This window comes from Mus caroli, chromosome 5 (genome assembly GCF_900094665.2).
Source record: "Mus caroli chromosome 5, CAROLI_EIJ_v1.1, whole genome shotgun sequence".
In the NCBI taxonomy this organism is placed as follows: Eukaryota; Metazoa; Chordata; class Mammalia; order Rodentia; family Muridae; genus Mus; species Mus caroli.
In genome coordinates this window covers 58,568,493-58,589,039 of record NC_034574.1, presented here as the reverse complement: position 1 = coordinate 58,589,039, position 20,547 = coordinate 58,568,493, and the positions used below count along the sequence as shown (strand labels likewise).

At 42.7% G+C, this 20,547-nt stretch overlaps 2 protein-coding genes across 3 annotated transcripts in view; one reads left to right on the top strand and one right to left on the bottom strand.

Annotated features, from left to right (window-relative positions):
- The window catches only part of Rfc1 (replication factor C subunit 1), an 81,967-nt gene that overhangs the window by 37,271 nt on the left and 24,149 nt on the right, over window positions 1–20,547 (top strand). For both annotated transcript variants that reach the window (XM_021162809.2, XM_021162808.2), the window contains exons 5-12: window positions 869–1,101; window positions 2,040–2,117; window positions 7,238–7,315; window positions 8,600–8,687; window positions 10,695–10,972; window positions 13,415–13,522; window positions 16,513–16,692; window positions 19,598–19,702. In XM_021162809.2, coding sequence (XP_021018468.1) covers window positions 869–1,101; window positions 2,040–2,117; window positions 7,238–7,315; window positions 8,600–8,687; window positions 10,695–10,972; window positions 13,415–13,522; window positions 16,513–16,692; window positions 19,598–19,702 — 1,148 coding nt within the window. The remainder of the gene's footprint in view (window positions 1–868; window positions 1,102–2,039; window positions 2,118–7,237; window positions 7,316–8,599; window positions 8,688–10,694; window positions 10,973–13,414; window positions 13,523–16,512; window positions 16,693–19,597; window positions 19,703–20,547) is intronic.
- Wdr19 (WD repeat domain 19) overlaps window positions 8,969–20,547 on the bottom strand; it is a 97,867-nt gene continuing 86,288 nt past the window's right edge. Inside the window, exon 37 of the mRNA XM_029477401.1 lies at window positions 8,969–9,026. The gene's annotated coding sequence lies outside the window, so the exon portion shown is untranslated. The remainder of the gene's footprint in view (window positions 9,027–20,547) is intronic.

Below are 20,547 nucleotides of genomic sequence, written 5' to 3'. Positions count from 1 at the left end.
CAGAGAGGCAGAGAGGCAGAGAGGCAGAGAGGCAGAGAGGCAGAGAGGCAGAGAGGCAGAGAGGCAGAGAGGCAGAGAGGCAGAGGCAGAGCGATCTCTGAGTTTAAGGCTAGCCTGATCTACATGGTGAGTTCCAAGATAGCCAAGGCATACACAGAGAAACCCTATCTAGAAAAACCAAAACAAAACTAGAAACCGAAGGCTTATAGCGAAGGGGGCGAGTACTTGCCTGGTACACACAAGGCCTTGAGTTTGAGCTCCTAAGAATAGGCTTTTTGATGATTGCTTTTACAAAAGGACAGCCTTCTATTTCTCAGACACTTTCTTTTTCTTTCTTTTCTTTTTTCCCTTGTGGTGTTGGGAAGTGAACCTAGGTTCTCCTATGTGTGCTATGCAGGTGCTCTTCTACTGAGTTCTTCTCTCTCTTCTCATTCACTTTTTGGGGATGAGGATTCACTATTGGAGATTGGACTTAAGGCCTCTTGTATCCTTAATCACTCCTTACCCTTCTCTTACTTCACATTTTCTTCATGCCGCTCAAAAATAAATGTGTGTGTATATTTGTTTGTGTACACACATATGAATGTATAAAATTAATGTATTTGGGTTTTTTTGTGGAGACAATGTGTTCCGTGAGATGAGGGAATGCATCTTTCACTGCTGTAGTGCTTAGTTGTGTCCTCAGTGCCTGGTAGATAGTGGATGTGCTGCAGCCAGCCATAGGCCTGTCATGTCAGTGCCTGGTAGAGTCAGAAGATAGGAGGAAGAAAAAAAACTCAAGGTATTAGTATTTTTTTAAAAAGCTGGTAGAAATGATTAGTTTATATAATTAAGACCTATGCTTTATCAAAAATACTTTTCATTTAAGATGAAGATGATGACTATGTATGTAAAAAGGCAGCCTCCAAATCAAAAGAGAATGGAGGATCTACAAATAGTTACCTTGGAACATCAAACGTGAAAAAAAATGAAGAAAACGTTAAGACTAAGAACAAGCCGTTATCTCCAATAAAACTCACACCGACGTCAGTGCTCGATTATTTTGGAACAGAAAGTGTCCAGAGATCTGGGAAGAAGATGGTGACAAGCAAAAGGAAAGAAGTAAGTGTTCAGCACCCCCAGGCATGCTGGTATGCACCGATGCTTCAGAACTTGGGAGACTGAGGCTAAAAGAGCGGTAGTGTGAGGCCGGCCTATGCTACATAATGGAATTGATAGCCATTCATGGATATTAATAAGGAAAGCTTGGGATTCATAAAGCAAAGATTTTTTTCTGTGATATAGATAAATATCCTCATTTTGGAAGATATGGGAATTAGGATATATGTATATGTATATTTTATACTCAAAAGCAGGAAAATATTTAAACTATAAGAAAAAGTCATGGTTCGTAGAATTTAAATGGAATTTTCAAAATGTAAACTTATTTTACTGTTGACCTCAGATGTACACAGCTGTATTTTGAAATGGGATAGACATGTTATTTTATCAGAATGTACCTATGCTGATCCACTCTAGTTTGACTGATACTGGATTTGTTCTTCCCTGGCCATTTAGAAAATGGACCTATAGATACAGTATAGTAAAGGAAATGGACCTATAGATACAGTATAGTAAAGGAAATGGACCTATAGATACAGTATAGTAAAGGTGTGAGTGTAAGCTGGCTATAGTGTATGCTGGTTCCTTGGCAAAGGACTGTGCCACGTTTACATTGATTTGCCAATGTCTTAGACTACTTTGACAACCAAAGCACTAACCTATATATACGGTGCGTGTGCACATGTGTGTGCACACTTCTTTTGAACATATCAATAGAACAAAATGAGAGCTATCTGTCTGTAGAGTGTCTAGTTTTTATGAGATTGGATGTACCAGAACAGCCACAAACTCAACTTTGGGTCGACTTTGGGCTTGTATGGATTGTGACCTATCTCTCAGTAATGTGTTTAGTTAGTGTTGCCAGAAAAACAAACAAACCAAAACTTTATTTTTAGCCAGATTTCTGCTTATCTTGCTTGATTTTCTTTGGAATACAGTCTTCTCAAAACACAGAGGATTCCAGATTAAATGATGAGGCCATCGCCAAGCAGCTGCAGCTGGATGAAGATGCAGAGGTACTGCCATTCCACTTAGTTATCACTGTTGGCTTGATGGTCTGACTTCAGACTTATGTTAGCCAGGCAAACAGTCAAGGTGTTTTAATCCTTTTCTCTTTTTAAATAAGTTCTGCCTGCCTCCCTGTCTTGTCTCTGTATCTGTCTGTCCATCCACCCACCCATCCATCCATCCAAGACAGGACCAGAACTCACTGTGTAGGCCAGGTTGGCCTTGAACTCACAATTTTGCCTTAGTTTTCTGAGTGTTGGGATTATAGTGCTGCACAGCCATGATTAGCTCAAATTGAGCCTCATCAGGAGTATGGTGTAAAATAAAATAAAGTATATGAGAATATAAGTTCCTGTAAAATATAAATGAAGAGACTAACAGATAATTATTTATGTAAACATTTTGAAGTTCTGTGAATAGGAGGCTCTGTAGTGTATTTGAAAGAATTTCATTTTCTCCTGTCTTCTTTTTGCTTTCATTCTGAGCATATACACTCTTTCCCATGGCCCTTTACTATATACACTTATGACTTAGAAATCTGCCTTTGCAGTCAGATGAGTGTGTTAGGTCCCCTGGAAGCTGGAATTACAGGGTGATGTAAGCTAATTAACTACTTGGCTACTGGCAATTAAATGAGTCCTTTGTAAGAACAGTAAGTACCTGTTTAGCCATCTCTCCAGCTTCTCTTTTTTTTTTTTTTAACACTTACTGGCCACTTGCATGTTTTAGGAAAGTTTTCCTGTTTGTTTTGTCATTTTCTCCCTCCCCCTCCCCCTCCCTCTCTGCATGAGAGAGAGAGGGGAGGGGGAGAAGAAGGGAGGGAGAGGGTCTAGTGTATTTCAGACTGTCCTCAAATTTGGTATGTGGTCAAAGATGAAGAAGAACTTTGAGACCTGCCTCTGCTCCCAACATGCTATGATTCTTAGGGAGTGTTGGATGCTGAAGATTTAACCTGGAACTTAGTGCACGCTAGGCAAGAACACTTTTTAGAGCCACAGTGACATTTTCAGATGAGTATATAGTGTACTCTGCTTATTATTAGACACATCTTTAGCTTGTGTTGTCTTCTTTTGGTCTCCTGCCCCTAAAGCCCACATGTTCTCTACTATCATGTCTTAAAAACCAATTTTTTTTTTGGTACATGATAGAAAATACAGTTATTTTGCAGTCTGGATCTGACTTATTTTGCTTAGTAAGATTTTTGGTTCCATCACTTTCCCTACAAATTACCTAATTTTTGTCTTTATGACTGAATAAAATGCCATTCTGCATGTCAAAAAAAAAAAAAAAAAAGAAATCTGCCTTTGGTTCAGGATTCTCTCTTGAGCTGTAAACCCATATCCGACAGGGATTTATTGATCACTTACCGAGTTCCTAGCCTGGCTGTTGGTAGTAGGTGATTATGGTTTAAAGAGAAAACCAAGAAAGAAAACAAGATGCTGGGAAGTGACAGTTGTGCAGAGTGCAAGTAGAGTTCTGGGGCAAGTAGGGAGTGCGTGGTGTTGGAGAGTGATGCACAGGCAGCCACTGCTGATGACTCAGATCCCCACTGAGCACAGGATCGCAAGGGTAAGCATCTGAGAAAGTATACTCAGGAGATCTGTATGGCCAGACAGATGAGTGAGAAGGCAGTTAGGGGATTTGGAGGAGTAGCCATCAGCAGGTCTTGTAGGTCACAATGAGTCTTTGGTACCTAGGAAAAGGACATTGATTGGTCAGGACTTCAGATTTAGCTTCTGTGAGATGGACACCATTGGAGTCCTTAATAAAGTGGCATGACTTGGTGGGTCCTAAAAGTATACTGGCTTCTGTAGTGTATACAGGATAACTTGAACTCTTTCCCTGTAGTTGGGCATGAGCAGAAGCAGACGGGCATGGAGATTGTTAAGGTATGGTAAGTGGCAAATGTTAGCTTGGGTCAGGTTGGAAGTGAGAGGTGACCTGAGCAGCTGGATGAACAGTGATGCTGTTACGAAGATCAGAACACAGGATGCAGAGCCTGTTGGTACAAAGAAGTTACTTCTGTTCTGGCGGCTACGGGATGGTGCTGGCAGGTCCAGTCTAGAGGAGAGAGGACCTGGTCCCTCTGGGGTCTCTCTGGAGCTGAGCAGGATTGCAAGTGTCCCAAAAGAAACACACCAAGCCAGGAGTCTTGTGGAAGCAGGAACTCAACTTTATGGCATCAGCCTCTCGCTTATATAAGTTCGGAACATAGGGAGGGGGATTGTTGGTGGGGCAAGGAGGAAGGGTGACAGAGGGTATGGCATGACTGACAGGGCCAATGGCAAAGCTCTACATCAGCAAGGGTGAGGCAGAGAGAGGAAGGGCCAAACAGGTCTTGCTGAATCATCCCAATACGGAAGTGACTGAGACAGGTCTCAGAACTCAAGCCAGGCTTAGGCTTTCCCACAAGGCCGCAGAAACTCGAACCGGGTTCAGGTTTGTCCTCAAGGGCCAAGCCAGGGCAAAAATGGGGCCCAACAGGATGGCTCAGTGATTAAAGCTGCTCGACATGGAAGCCTGCCCTCCTGAGTTTGATTTCTGGTATCAATGTACAGGGTAGAAGAAAAGTTGTTCTCTGTGCTCCACCTGAACACCCATTCACACACACACACACACACACACACACACACAAACAAATACACATTAATTAAAGAGTTCTGTTTTGACACACACACACACACACACACAAATACACATTAATAAATTAAAGAGTTCTGTTTTGATAGTGACAGATGTCTGATAGAGGAAGTGGTGGAGGAACAAGGAGACAAGTCTGGCACTCAGCTGCAGCTGTGTATTTGCAAGTGATTAGCATTTGTGTGGGGCTTAATACTTGTATACCTGTATGACACCTTGAGGAGAAAACACTGTTAGGATTGCTCTTAACATTGGAGATGAAGGGGCTGGAGAGATGGCTCAGAGGTTAAGAGCACTGATTGCTCTTCCGAAGGTCCTGAGTTTAAATCCCAGCAACCACATGGTGGCTCACAACCACTGGTAATGAGATCTAACGCCCTCTCCTGGTGTGTCTGAAGACAGCTACAGTGTACTTATGTATAATAAATAAATCTTTGGGCTGGAACAAACAGGGACTGAGCGATCGGGGGCCAACCGGAGCAAGCAGAGGTCCTAAATTCAATTCCCAACAACCACGTGAAGGCTCACAGCCATCTGTACAGCTACAGTGTACTCATATACATAAAATAAATAAAATAAATCTTTAAAAAACAACAACAACAACAACAAAATGGAGATAAAGAGGCTCTGGCAGAGGGGACTAAGGGAGCCGTGAGTGGGGTGGGAAGACTGGGTGAGCCTGGTGTTTGCAGATGCTGAATATGATGGAGATCACTGGGAGGCCTCATCTTGGAGTGTCTTCATGTTAGGGCTTTGTGGACCCCTTCCCTGTCCCCAGACTCCCAGGACTGTATTGTTTATTGACATTGTGATGTAATGCCTTCTCCATGGAGCCTGACTCTAGAGAACATCGGCTGACTATGTCTCAGTGCTTGTTCTAGTGCCCTGGACAGACCATGTGTGGTTCTTCATTTTATTAGCTGGACACTTCACACTTGGTGTTTTACAAATATTCCTTAGTGGTGGTACACACCTTTAATCCCAGCAGAGGGAGAAAGATCTCCAAAAGAGCTTGAGGCCATCCTGGTCTACATAGCAAATCCCAGACCAGCTAATACTATATAGTGAGACCTGTCTCAAAACAGCAACAAAACCCGAAACAAATATCTGCCTTGTTTTTAGTTGTATTGCATTATCTGATCTCTAGCCAGGTGTTCTGCTGACTCATGGTAGGATGAGTGGCCTAGGCCAGCTGTGAAGTCCTTGTCAGGAACCCAACGTGCCCAGCTGTGGAGGATTAGCTGCTTCTTTGCAGAGAACCACAGGGTATCACGGTCCCCTGTTTTCCTGTTTCTGTCACATTCTTTTAGACTCTTTGGGTAAATTATTAATTTAATGAAAGATTTAGGGTGTTAATCATTGGTAGTCTTTCCTAATTATCTTCTAAGAATCCCATCCCCAGTTTTACCTTTTTTTATTCATGGTAACTATATGTTCATTATCTCATACTGAAGCCAGTATATCCAATGCCACATGAAGTCACTGACAGTAAATAAACATTGTGTTAAGATGCAGGGCTCTTTATCACATGCCATAACCCAAGTCCGCAGTTTCCTTTCGATTCATTGCCCTCCCCTTCCCCTCCTCTCCCCTCCCATCTCCTCCTAGTGTACACAGAAGGTTCTAGACCATCCAGGACTACATAATGAGACAATGCCTTCCACAACAGTGGCTGGGAGGAGGATAATCCAGGTGTAGTGGTGCACACCTTTAATCTCAGTGCTTTAGAGCAGAGGTAGGTGGATCTCAGTGAGTTTGAGGCCAGCCTGGTCTACATCCTGCCTTCCAAGCCAGCCAGTGCTGTGTAGTAAGACCCTATCTTTTAAAAAACAAAGCAAAACTGGGTGGGCTAGGCTGGAGAGATGACTCAGGTGACTTTGTCAAATCAGAGTTTGTTTGCTAGCACCTATTTATAACTCCAGTTCTGGGGCATCTGATGCCCTCATCTGGTCTATATACCCACATATAGATGCAAATATACACATGAGTTTTTTTCTTAGAACAAATAAACCATAAAACATATAATGAAAAGATCTGTTATACTAAGAGCATTAAGAGAAGATGTGACCTCAGATTTTATAAAGAAATAGCACGTGAGAATATGTAACTATCTCCATTGGTTGGTAAGATGGCTCAGCAGGTGGAAGGGCTGGAGTTTAATCCTTGGGGGCTCAAAAGGAGAAAAACATCTCTTACACGTTGTCTTCTGACCTCCTCACTTGTGCCATGCATGCATACCCACATACACAAGAAATAAACAAATTTGAAATATGCTAACTTTATTATGGTGCAGGTCTAGAAGTGGAGTTAGTAATGTAGTTGGTTTAGCGGAGCAAGCTTGTGATACTTGACTGTCAGTGTATAGTGGGAAGATGTCATTGTTATTTTCAGGAAATTTTCTGGTTTTTTTCTAAACATATGAAGCACACATTTAAAAACTTCTGGGTACTAAAGCCAAAAGCATCTTACTGTGTCACGCTTTTTACAGCTGGAGAGGCAGTTGCATGAAGATGAAGAATTTGCAAGAACACTGGCCTTATTGGATGAAGAACCCAAGATCAAAAAGGTAGCATTATGGGGTGTGTGTGTGTGTGTGTGTACACACGTGTGTACACATGCAGTCCAGAGGTAGATGTCAGGTCTTGTCCTCCACTTCAGTTGACCTTGGAGCTTCCTATTTGTTCTAAGATGGCTGGCCAGGGAGTGAGCCTCCAGGATCCTCCTGTGTCCTTCCCAGCATTGCATTCCCAGTTACAGGAATGCACTGCCATGCTTGGCTTTCTCATAGGTCCTCATGAAGTGAAAGTATGTGGGATGACTTTATCCATTGAGTCTTGCCACTAGGTACACTGTTTTAATTTATACTGTGTGCGTGCGTGTGTGTGTGTGTGTGTGTGTGTGTATGCAAATTCATTTACAGTGTAATTCTTTCTTAAAGGTTTCAAGAAATAAAGCAGAACTTGCCCTACAAAACACAGTGGGTTTTACCTTTATTTCTTACCAAAAGGGATTTTAAGATAAGATTTACTTATTTTAGTTATATGAGTACACTGTAGCTGTCTTCAGACATATCGGAATAGGCACAGGATCCCATTACAGATGGTTGGGAGCCACCATGTAGTTGCTGGGAATTGAACTCGGGACTCTGAAAGAGTAATCCGTGCTCTTAACCACTGAGCCGTCTCTCCAGCCTGCAAAAGTTTTTTTTATGTATTATTTCAGAATAATGATTGTCAGCTCCTATGGAATGCAAATTTAATAACTAAACGCTCTTCTCAGGAAGCAGGGCCTCTGTGTGGCACTTTGTTTTCTCTTAGGCTTTGTTTTTTGAGGGATCTTTGCTGGGTTAGTTTTGGGTAGCCTGATACTGTGTAGCCAGGACAGGTTTGAAACTTGGCAATCCTCCTGGCTCAGCCTTCAGCTACTAGTACTGAGATCAGGAGGTCAGCTGCTACTCTTGACTTCTCTTTTATTTTTCTCCTGGGCTTTAATTTGTTGTCATTTTTTTCTGCTTTGCTTGTTTGTTTGTTTCTATTAGTAGTTTCGGAGTTGAGATAAAAGAAACTCTAACAAGACTTCCATTTCTGGGTTAGGAGACTGGGTGGGATAAGATGTTTTATTGAATTATTGCTATAATCTTTCATCTGTTTCCTTATAGTAAAATGAAGTAATAAAACATTTCCTTTGCGGGGGTAGTTTTTGTGGATAAATGGATGACAGTTTATTGTGGTATCTTGCTGGTTTGGAAGGTGACTCTTAAAATTAAAATTTTAATTCATGTTAACAGCACATTTTATAGTAATAGTTTTCCTATTACTTAACATTCGGACACGTTTTAAACTTGTTTTAGGCCCGAAAGGATTCTGAAGAGGGAGAATCATTTTCATCTGTCCAAGCTGATTTAAGCAAAGCAGAAAAGCAGAAAAGCCCTAATAAAGGTAATGGTAGCAGAGGAATGTAAGAGAGCACTGGCTTGTCTTTGTAGAAGAGAATACTCGCTAACTTTGCTAAACCCTTCTTTGCACTAATTGTTTCGTGGACATTCAGCGAGCTGTTTGAGCTCCTTTAGGTAAAGGTGCCCCTAGGTTCAGATGTACTTACGCTAACTCCAAGACTGTCAGCAGTTAGATCATGTCGTAGTGAGAAGTGTAGGTATGCATCCAGCCTTTTGAGCATGCTGTGGAGAATGTCACTGCTGATGCCCGATATCTCAAGAAGTCGCTGAGTCCATGAATATGGAACCCACAGACATGGCAGGCTGATTTACAGTCACATTCCTGTAAAATCAAACCTCAAAATTACCCATCTCTCTGCTGATTGCATGTTTCTTTTGCACCATTATAAAGTTGAAAACTTTTTTTTTAGTTGGTTATTTATTTACATTTCAAACATGTCTCCCACCTGCAAACCCCCATCCCATCCCTCCTTCCCTTTGCCTCTAAGATAAAGTTGAAAACTTTTTTTGTTTGTTTGTTTGTTTGTTTGTTTTTCCAGACAGGGTTTCTCTGTATAGCCCTGGCTGTTCTGGAACTCACTTTGTAGACCAGGCTGGCCTCGAACTCAGAAATCCGCCTGCCTCTGCCTCCCNAGTGCTGGGATTAAAGGCGTGGGCCACCACGCCAGGCTAGTTGAAAACTTTTAAGTTGAACGGTCGTAAATCAAGGATTACCTGCACTTTGAAGGCTAGATGCTAGAGGAGAATGCCCTCGTGCGTTCAGTGTTATGTAAAGTGTATTAGGGTACACTTTGTTAATGTCTGAGTATGTGGATTTTTTTGTGTGAAGACAAGGAAGCAAGTGTTTTGAGCTTTACGTGTTAGAGGTACTGTCGCAGAGTTGTCCTCTGCATTGCCAGACCGTCGGAAGCTCTTCAGATTCCCTTGGATATCCTGTTCTGCACCATCTACTGATACAGTCACCCTTTGCCTTTTCTTACCCTTTTCTGTTTATTTGCTATGCCAGGGATTAAATCTAGGGTCTTGCACATACTACTTAAGTGATCTGTTTCAGAGCTATATTCTCAGCTCTCCTTTTTCTTTTTCTTTTGAGATAGGGTTCTAGTGAGTTATGCAGGCTGACCTTAAATCATTCTGTACTTTACACTTAAAACTACAGTCTTTCTGCCACTGCCCTCTGAGTAGTTGGAATACAGACCTGTGGCCTAGATGCCCCTCATTATCTGTGAAACATTAGTTTCATGACCCACGTGGGTCCCCATGACTGTGGACACTTAAGCTCTTTATGCGCAAGGGTAGAATTTACATATAATTTATAGACAGCTTCTCTTCCAGTGTACTTTAAACCATTATTAGATTACTTTCATACAGTATAGTGGTATGTAAACAGTTACTGTGCTGATTTTCTAGAGACTAGTGATCAGGATAAATGAACATGGTTTGTATATACACAATTAAAGTATTTCCTGTTCCTGGCTGGCTGAGTGGAGCCTGCAGACGTGGGGGACTAATGGATGATGTAATTCTAGAAGTAAATCTGCGTATGTAGCACTTTTTAGCCTTGATGACTCAGGGTTTGAGTCCCACTGCTTTACAGAATTCTGTGCAGCATATCCCAGGCAGTAAGTTTTGTCTCTATACATTTTATAGTATCTTTGGAGGGGAATCTTGGTCTTTTCACACCGCCTGGGATTGGTCTCAGGCTTTGTGCATTGGTGGCCAGTACTGTACTATTGGGCTACATCCATATCTTTCCGTGCTGTTTACAATAATATGTCAAATGACAATTCTCAGTTTGAACTGGTTACAAAAATATATATTATGTGACTATGTAAATTTAAAAAATAAGGATGCTATATAAGCTAAAGTAGTAAATGTTTTGAAATAATGTGATACTATGTAGTACTAAGAAAATCACAAAGATGAAGAAAATGTTGATGCTGGCTGTCATGAAACCCAAATAACAATCCTGGTTTCTCCTTTGTAAAAGCCGAGCATTTCTCAACTGCAAGAAAGACCTACAGTCCTGCTAAGCATGGCAAGGGGAGGGCTTCAGAAGATGCTAAGCAGCCTTGCAAATCAGCTCACCAGAAGGAAGCCAGTTCCTCACCCAAGGCCAGTGCCAAACTGGCGCTTATGAAAGCAAAAGAAGAAAGTTCTTACAAAGAAACAGAGCTGCTGGCTGCAAGAAGAAAAGAAAGTGCCACTGAGCCCAAAGGAGAGAAAACAACTCCTAAGAAAACGAAAGTTTCTCCAACTAAGAGAGAGGTAGGGACTTTGTGAAATGTATGTAATTCAGGAACACATGGCAGTTCAGGTGGATTGTTCATCACGTTCCTACGTTGTTGTAAAAAAAGAATTTGAAACTGGGGGGTGTAGCTCAGTGGTTGGGTGCTTGGCTAATATACTTGACTCCTTGTTTGTTCCCAGAAGGCATCTCATGTAAATCTCTTAAAGAATAGTCATTATTAGTACAGGAAATGAGCCAATATGTACCGCTGTTGTATATGAGAAACTGTGCTCATATTCATAAATTATATTCCATAATCTTCACAATAACCTTTGAGACATTTGCTTTTATTATTTGTTGTAAAGATGAGAAACAGGCTGAAAGAATTTAAGTAGCTTTCCCAAGATTACCCACCTGTAATCTTGGTCATCAGAACCACAAAGGGACTTTTCTTCGTCTTTAGATCTATATAAGAAGATAATGGTGATTTTGAACCTCCAGTTCTGAAGTACTTTAGATTTAGAAGGAGAAAGGAGCCCTCCAAGTGCCTCCTAGGCTGAGTTCGACATGAGCTCTCTGAAGACAAAAGAGCACTGTGAGCGTTGAGACAGCCTAGAGCCGGCTTTTGAGCATGCCGACAGTGCAGAACAGATAAGGGGTCCTGGTCTGGTTATTTCTTTATGTGTGTTTGGAAAGGAGGCAGGGATATGTATTTGGTACCAATGAGATGGCTCAGTGGGTAGGGTGCTATACCCGAGTTTTATCCCTGGGCCTTTCATGGTGGAAGGGGAGAACTGGCTCCTACAGTTTGTTCTCTGACCTCCACACATGCAACCACACACACAAACACACACTGCATTTTCTTTGTCTTCAGATATATTTAAGAAGATAATGGTCTTTTTGAACCTTCATTTTGGAAGCAGTTTAGAACTGTAAGAAGAAACCACTATTCCATCATGGCCCTTAGGCATTTAGCATTAAGGGCAGACTAATGACTATTTTAACTGCTTATCACAATGGTGATATCACAATGGTGAGGTGTGTGTGTGTGTGTGTGTGTGTGTGTGTGTGTGTACACGTGTACGCATAGAACTGAACTGAAGTGGTGAAGATTTTGAAATGCTTTTGTTTTCAGGAAATTCTCATAAACCTGCTTGAAGCATCAGTTAACTTTTTGGCCTTAGATTTTTCTTCACTAAATATTTATCTGGTGGAGTTTTTTCTTCAGGCACACTAAGTACATGGGGAAGTTTGCAGAGGGTGAATATTTTGGGGGAAGGAGGAAACAAAAATTTAAAAAGTGATACTGTTATTTTTATGGTGTTTTTCATAGTTGGACTAGAAATAATGTAGAACTTGTACTTAAATAGTTTGGGGAGGGCATCAGAGTTTAGTAGATTCAATTGATCTTAGTCAAATAATTTTGGCGTAGTAATTGAGTATGCTGCCGTTATAGCCAGGTGTGGAGCATACCTGTAATCTCAGCACTTGGGAAGCTGATGAAGAAAGGTGGATAGTTCAAGGCCAACTTCTACTATATAGTGAGACAGCCCTTGTTGCAGAACAAACAAGGAGCAGGCAGGCGTGTAGACAGTTCAAAGTTGTTTTTAGTTTCAGCTTTTCACAAAATAGAATTGCTGTTACAAATGAATAACATTCCCAGTTGGTTTATGGGACCCTGTTTTGAATCTTATGACTTTTTGGGGGCTGAAGAGATGGCTCAGCGGTTAAGAGCACTGACTGCTCTTCTGAAGGTCCNGAGTTCAAATCCCAGCAACCACATGGTGGCTCACAACCATCTGTAATAAGATCTGACGCCCTCTTCTGGAGTGTTTGAAGGCAGCTGCAGTGTACTTACATATATTAAATAAATAAATCTTTAAAAAATACATGGCTTTCCGTACATGATCTAGACAGCTATAATTTGATAGGCCCCCCTATAATTTAAGTGGGCCTTTGAATGGGTGAGAGCCATTGTTAAGTAAGATTGGGGCCAGATATGATGGTATATGCCATTAATCCTAACACTCAGGAGACAGACATAGGTAGGTCTTTGAGTTCAAGGCCAGCCTGGTCTACATAGTGAGTTTCAGGCAAGCCAGGGCTACACACTGGGTTCTTGTTTCAACAGCAGCAGCAGCAGCCTGAGGCTTGGATTCTAGGATCAGCTGTAATAGTTTAACTCATAATTGGCTTAACTATCTTTTTGGTTTTGTCACTTATTTATACAAAATAATATTTTGTGTACTTCAGGAGATTTGGACTTACTCATCAGTTAAAGCAATATGAAATAGGAATTGGAAAAATAATGACACAGTGTTGTAGTTCCCTAGTGCGCATGTGTAAGACACACCCACTAGCTCTGGATCAGAAACCTTGAGGTGGATATAATAGATCTGTAATATATATAAATAAAACTATCTGTATTTTTTGGAGGTACATTTTAATTTTACATGGCTTTTTTCCCCTTCTGCCCACAGTCTGTAAGCCCAGAAGACTCTGAAAAGAAGCGCACTAATTACCAAGCTTATCGAAGCTACTTAAACCGAGAAGGTCCCAAAGCTCTGGGCTCCAAAGAAATACCCAAGGTAAGGGTCAGGGAGAGTGTGCCTCACCCGCCCACCACGAGGACTCTGCCTCGGGGTCTGCTGTGCACTCACTGCTAGGGCAGCAAAGAGCTAGTGAGCCGGTATTAACAGAAGGGGTCAGCTGCTGTCTTACGTGTGAGTCCTGGGATGGACACTTAGGCGTTTTCCTTTAGGCAATAAGTAGCTTAATAAGAGATGTGCTTTTCCATGAATTGGTGAAGGTTCTTGTGGTACTCAGAGCCTAAGGACAGCATTTTAAGTGCATTCATATTTGACAGTAATTTTGTTATATGCTGTGAGAGAAAAGTCCAAGGTGCTCTTAGAGAATGTGGTAGAGAAATACTCACATATGCATGTGTGCGTGTTCGTGTTACATGCATACCTGGTACCCTCAGAGGCACTGTTCCTGCAACTGGATTTTCAGATGGTTATGAGCCACTGTGTGTGTGTAGATGTTGAACTTGGGTCCTCTGCAAAAATCTTTAAAAACAAATTGACTTATTTCAAGAGAGTATTTTGTCTACATGTGTGTCTGTGTTCCATGTACATGCTTGGTGCAAGCTGAGGCCAGAAGAGAGGGTCAGAACTCCTGGAACTAGAGTTGTTGACAGTTGAGAGCCACCATGTGGGTGTTGGGAGTTAAGGCCATGTTCTCTGGAAGAGCACTTAACCATAGGGCCATATTCTAAGCCCTGAAGAGAATGTGTGTGTGCACATGAAAGATTGATTGATTTTTATCTCATGCGTTTGGGAGTTTTGTCTGCACCGTTGTGTGCACCATGTGCTTGCAGTGCCCACAGAAGCAGAGGGAGCATCGATCACTGGAACTGAAGTCACAGAGGGCGGTGGTCCACCACTTGGGTGCTGCAGATCCACCCGAGGCCCTCAGCCTCTGCTCCTCTCATTGCTCCAGCCCCCAGGAACATGCTTTTTAAAGAAACAGGAAAAAGATATAGGATTTGGTGATAATTGGAAGTAAGAAGTGTAGCTGAATGGGTATTGGAAATGGTCTGGTGATGGCACACACATCTGGGTAAATAAAGGCAGAACAATGTTGGCCGAGTTGTGATTTTGATATGTGAGCATCTATGTGGGAATGCTCAGTAGACAAGTGGCTGAGTGGCATTGGTTGCATGTGAACCTTGGCAATATTAGTGTGTTGCTAGTGTGGAGGGAGAGCTGTCATCTAAGAAACTCTGGCTGGCAAGAAGAGGGCCTTCCCTATCTCAGCTTCTTTATGAAATGAGGAAGTCTGCTGGGCGGTACCAGAGAAGCGCAGGTGAGAAAGGGGATTCTTGTTTGTTTTAGATTATATTAAAGGCAGGTTTATTGGGAAGCTGCGAGTTCATTGGTCCCAAGAATTGAGGCCAGGGAGTCACCACAGGGAGAGAGGGGCGGTGGGGGAAGAGAAAGGAAGGGCGCCCACTCATGCAAGCACAGAGAAAGAAGAGAGGCAAGAAAGAGTATTCTTAGGACAACCGAAAGGTATGGTTTCGTGGAAGTTGCAACAGAGAAGACTCAGAATTGTCCATTGCCTATAGTAAAATGACTAATGGTCCCAACTGACCTCAGCAAGAGCAGTGTGAGTAGAACAGAGACAGCTGAAGCAGCGACTGGAGGGAGCAGGGCTGTCTCTGACTTTCCTGCCAGATTTTAGGACCTTTTTCTTCATACTGGGTTGCCTGGTCCTGCCTTAATATAAGGCTAATAATATTAGTTATATTATATATTAATATAATAAATATTGTCTACTACATCTTGATAAGGCGTGTTTGGCTGATATCCGTGAGAGGCCTGCCATTTTCTGAAGATAAAAGGAGGGGAGGAGGTGGCCTGGGAAGTGGAACACTCAGCAGACAGTTGGTTGGGCTTTGAAATGCAGGGGCTTCTTTTTTTTCTTTTTTGTTTTTGGTTTTTCGAGACAGGGTTTCTCTGTGTAGCCCTGGCTGTCCTGGAGCTCACTCAGTAGACCAGGCTGGCCTTGAACTCAGAAATCCGCCTGCCTCTGCCTCCCAAGTGCTGGGATTACAGGTGTGCGCCACCACGCCCGGCATGCAGGAGCTTCTTGATGGGGAGTTTCCCAGGGTGATTTGGAGCCTGTTGTAGAGAGGACTTAATAGTTCATTTCCCTCCTAGAAACGGAGAGACTGAGACCTGCTCTTAGTTCCCTGCACAGCCCTTCTCCCATCCTTTCTGAGTGAATAGTAACCATTTCCTTCCTTTCTTCTTCCAAGCAAGGTTCTTTCTACGGAGGGGAGGGACTGCTTAGGCCGATGCTGGGGCATGTGTAGAGAGATGTGTAGAGTCTGTTTAGCTTCTTTTCAAGACTTCCCATCTTAACCAATTTCAGTTTGTTCAGAGCAGTAAGGACCATGGCACACCATGTACTCCTTATGGAATTAGTTTGCTTGGATGTCTGATTTAGCTGATTTATTATAAAAACTTTAAGGATCTGTAACTATGGAGAGTTGAGTACAGACTTAGGAAGAGAGACGCCTGGTCAGCTCTTAGATTAGCTGTTATCTTCCGAGGGTGGGTGGGCAATGCCTTCCTACCTTTATGTTTCCAGCAGTTCTCAGCTTTGCTCTCAGGGAATGGGGAGAGCTCACACTTGATAAGCTTTCCAGAGCCAAAGCTGCCCTTTAGCAGCAGCAGGCGTTTCAGTGGGCAATTGCATCAAGGTACGAAAGCTAATCGCTGGTTTAAATATGGAAAGTGGAGACTAGCACAAGCGGGTAATTTTAACGTTTGCGAACGGTATGTTTCTCTTTGTTCTTTTGGTAGGTGTAAGATGTTAGCGTGTAAGGCATTCATCAGGATTTACACCGGGGTTCACTGAGGCTCTGCTGTGATTCCCTAGCCAGGTTTCACGCTGGGGTTATTTATGATGTTGGGAGAGAAAAGTCAGCTTGTTGCAGCTTGGCTGCCAAATATTTCTTTGGAAAGCTACCATATAATTTCTTCTCTGCTTGAACACTGTGGTTTTGTAGGGAGCTGAAAATTGCTTGGAAGGCCTGACGTTTGTGATCACAGGAGTGCTGGAGTCCATTGAACGAGACGAAGCCAAGTCTCTAATTGAACGTTATGGGGGGAAAGTAACAGGAAACGTGAGCAAGAAAACAAACTACCTCGTCATGGGCCGCGACAGTGGGCAGTCCAAGAGTGACAAGGTGGGTTCCGCTACCTCTTCTCACAGTGGTGCCTGTCTGCAGCGGCATGCGCAGTGTGGCTGGCTGTGGTAATGCCCCTGGCTGCATTTCAGGGAACTAAGGTTTGTCCTGCAGATTTGTCTTCTCTGCGTACCATATGCTGTGTTGTCTGCTGGGACTGACTACAGGATTTTGGTTATTTAGTTGGAAACATAGTTGCTGTTTACTTGACTTTCTTTATATATTCTAATTTAAAACTTAAAAAAGATTTAAACATACATAGTTTCATTTTTTGTTTTTGTTTTTAGTTTGAAGTTTTCTAATACAAGCCACTATAGATCACACCTTAATTTTTCATTATTGGAAGTGTGTGAGGAAGAAGCAGAGGTCAGTGGGAAAGTACCACGCTTCCTGACTGATGGGTTTAACTTGCCCTAACAAGACAGTAGTCACTAGGATGTTTCAGCAGCGCAGGAACTTAACCCAGAGAGTCCCAGCCACCAATTCTGTCAGCCTTATGGGCATCAAACCTGTTGCCTCGTGCTTGCGAGGTAGCTGCCTGCTGGGCAGGAAAGAGAGAGCAGTGGTCATTGTAGCTGGGGCTGGTCTTACAGGCTCTGTCCCAGCAACACTCTAGGATGCCACCTCACTGGTTGACACGGCTTCTGATCGGGTGGGCCTGCTGCAAGTCAATGTCATTGGGAGATGGACACACTGGAGTCCTGTTAGCCAGAGGGTGGTGGAAATGACTGCTGCATGAGTCGGACGTGAGAGGGGTGGGAATAGCTGGACTTTGGTTCTCCTGGCTTTGTTCCTTCCTAGGGGCGCACAAGAGCAGTGATGCCGTCCCACACTACTCTGCACTCACTCACTCGTGCTGCCTCGTTTATGTCAGCTCCCAGCTAGTGTGGCTGAGAAGTATGCCTGAGGTGCCTTGTCCTGACTGATGACCGTGGGTGATGTCTCCTCAGGGCTGTTGGTCCTGGTGCTATAAGAAAGCAGCCTGAGCGAGCTTGAGAGGAAAGCCTGTAAGCAGTTGCCCTTCATGGCCTCTTCCTCAGTTTCCGCCTTGAGGTTCCTGTCCTGTTTGAGTGCCTGTCTTTCTCCCTTTTCTCAGTGATATGCTGTGCTGTGAAACTTTGAGCAGGTTCCTTAAGTTGCTTTTGGTTATGTGTTTTCTCATAGTAATAGGAATTGTAACTGAAATGCCGTTCTTTTTTGTTTTTTTAAAGATTTATTTATTTATTTATCTGAGTACACCATCGCTGACACATCAGAAGAGGGCATTGATCCCACTACAAATGGCTGTGAGCCACCATGTAGTTGCTGGGAATTGAACTCAGGACCTCTGAAAGAGCACTCAGTGCTCTTAACCGCTGAGCCATCTCTCCAACCCTAAAATACCATTCTTAAGGAGCTTGTTTATCTGTCTGCCTGTCTTGTCTATCATCTATCTGTGATAAACATTGAACCCAGACCCTTATATGTGCTAGAAAGGTGCTCTAGAAAGAAATACATCTTTAATCCTTCATTTCTTGAGGTAAAAAGGATCTTGCCACATTGCTTAAGCTGGTCTTAAACCCTTGGATCCTGCTGCCCGTTTCCTTCGTCCTGGTATTATAGGAATATAGTACCATGACTGACCTTCTCCTCTCTCCCTCCTATCTACATTCTTGTTCAAGTTGTAGCTTCATAGTTCAAGTGTGCCATAAAGTCTGTATTTCCCCACCTTTCAATCATTTCGTGTGTGTGTGTGTGTGCTCACACTCACGCGCGCGCACGTGTGTTCAAGCAATAGGCAGAGGAGGATGCTATTTTTCTTTTTCTGTTACTCTCCACCTTATGCCTTTGGGATGGTCTTACTGAACCTGGGACAAGGTTGGTATCCAGAAGCCACCTCTGTCTCCACTTTGCATAGAGCTGCAGTTAAAATTACATACACAGTCACACCCAGCCTTTTGGTGTAGGCACCAGGGATTTGAACTCAGGTTCTTTCACTTGTGTGCCCAGCACACTTAGCCATTGAGCCACATCCATAGTCCCATTTTTTTCTTTTTAATGGTAATTTAAAAACCGTTTGTAAAGAATTTGCAAATAAATGTTATGTAGAGAGTGACATCTCATAAGAGTGTTTGTATAGTTAGAATAGTCATTCGGAGGCGGGAGCGTCACATTGTACGCAGTACTTTCATTCTCAGTTATATATTTACTTATGTTTATTCACCCCCCCCCTTTTGTTTTTGTTTGTTTTGTTTTTTTGTCTTTTGTTTTTGAGTCAGGGTCTCTCTGTGTAACCCTGGTTGTCCTGGAACTCACTCTGTAGATATTGAACTCCGGGATCTACCTGCCTCCACCTCTCAAGTGCTGGGATTTAAAGGCCCGTGCCACCACTATCCAGCTTCAATTATATCTTTAATGTACTTCACCACACATCTCAAACTGAAAAGTCAGCAGCAGCGTTAAAACTAGGAAAACTAGCTTTAATCATGCCTCTTTCATAATTCTTATATCCATTACTGGATTTCATCTTTACAGATAACTTTCTAGTGATTTTTTTATTTTTCTCTTAAATTCCAGTGTTAGGGCTCAGCAGGTAAGAGCACTTGGTGCTCTTGGAGAGCCCCTGGGTTCAATTCCCAGCACCCGCATGGCACTTAGAGCTGTTTATAACTCTAGTTTCAGGGGATCTGAAGCCCTCTCTGAGTACCAGGCACAGTCACGGTACATACACACAGACATACACATGAACAAAACACTTAAACATGTAAAGCAATAAAATAAATCTTAAAAATAATTAAAAATCAATTCCAGCATTATTTAGTTTATAGTGTGTTTCTCCATCTACCAGTAGGCCTTTAAATGATTTTTCCACTACAGAAAGAAATGTTTTGGATACAGTTCTGATGAGTTGTGTTTTAATCAACAGGCAGCAGCTCTGGGAACAAAAATCCTGGATGAAGACGGCCTGTTGGATCTGATTCGAACTATGCCAGGCAAGAGATCCAAGTATGAGATAGCTGCTGAGGCTGAGGTGGGTAAGGCAAACTGGTCTGTTGAAGTTGGAGTATAGAGCCTCCTGTCTCATGAAGACGGGTGATAGACAGTGCTGCTGGCTAGATGGGCAGCCTCCCCGCCCGCCCACATTTCCTTCTGACCTGGGAGCCCGTCTTTAGTATTTCTTTACCTTCTGGGAGGAGAGAGGGATGGGGTAATGAATAGTGTGCTGTATATGACATACCCACTCATTATACTTGCCTTCCCTTTTTTTTTTTTTTTTTTTCCTTTTTTTTTTTTTTTTTTTTTTTAAAGCGTAAAAGAATTTATTAGCTTGGCTGGTATGGAACTTGATGTATACCAACCTGGTTGGCCTCCACCTCATAGAGATCCATAAAGATGCCTTTAATCCCTGGGATACTGGGATTAAAGGCATGTGCCACCACACCTGGCCACAATTTAAAACACTTGGTTTCTCTGTGTGTATATGTTTGTGTGTGTGTGTGTGTGTGTGTTTGGGGGCAGGAGTATGTTCACATGAATGCAGTACCCACACATGCCAGAAGAGGGCATCAGTTCCCAGGAACTAGAGTTACAGGCAGTTGTGAGTCACCTGACATGGGTTCTGGGAACTGAACCCTATCAGGCCTGTCTCTGGTCTTCTGCCAGAGAAAGAAGTGTTCTTTTATTTATTTATTTTTTAAACTTTTTCCAATTTTTTATTAGGTATTTTCTTCATTTACATTTCAAATGCTATCCCAAAAGTCCCCTATATCCTCCCCCCACCCTGCTCCCCTACCCACCCACTCCCACTTCTTGGCCCTGGCATTCCCTTGTACTGGGGCATATAAAGTTTGCAAGACCAAGGGGCCTCTCTTCCCA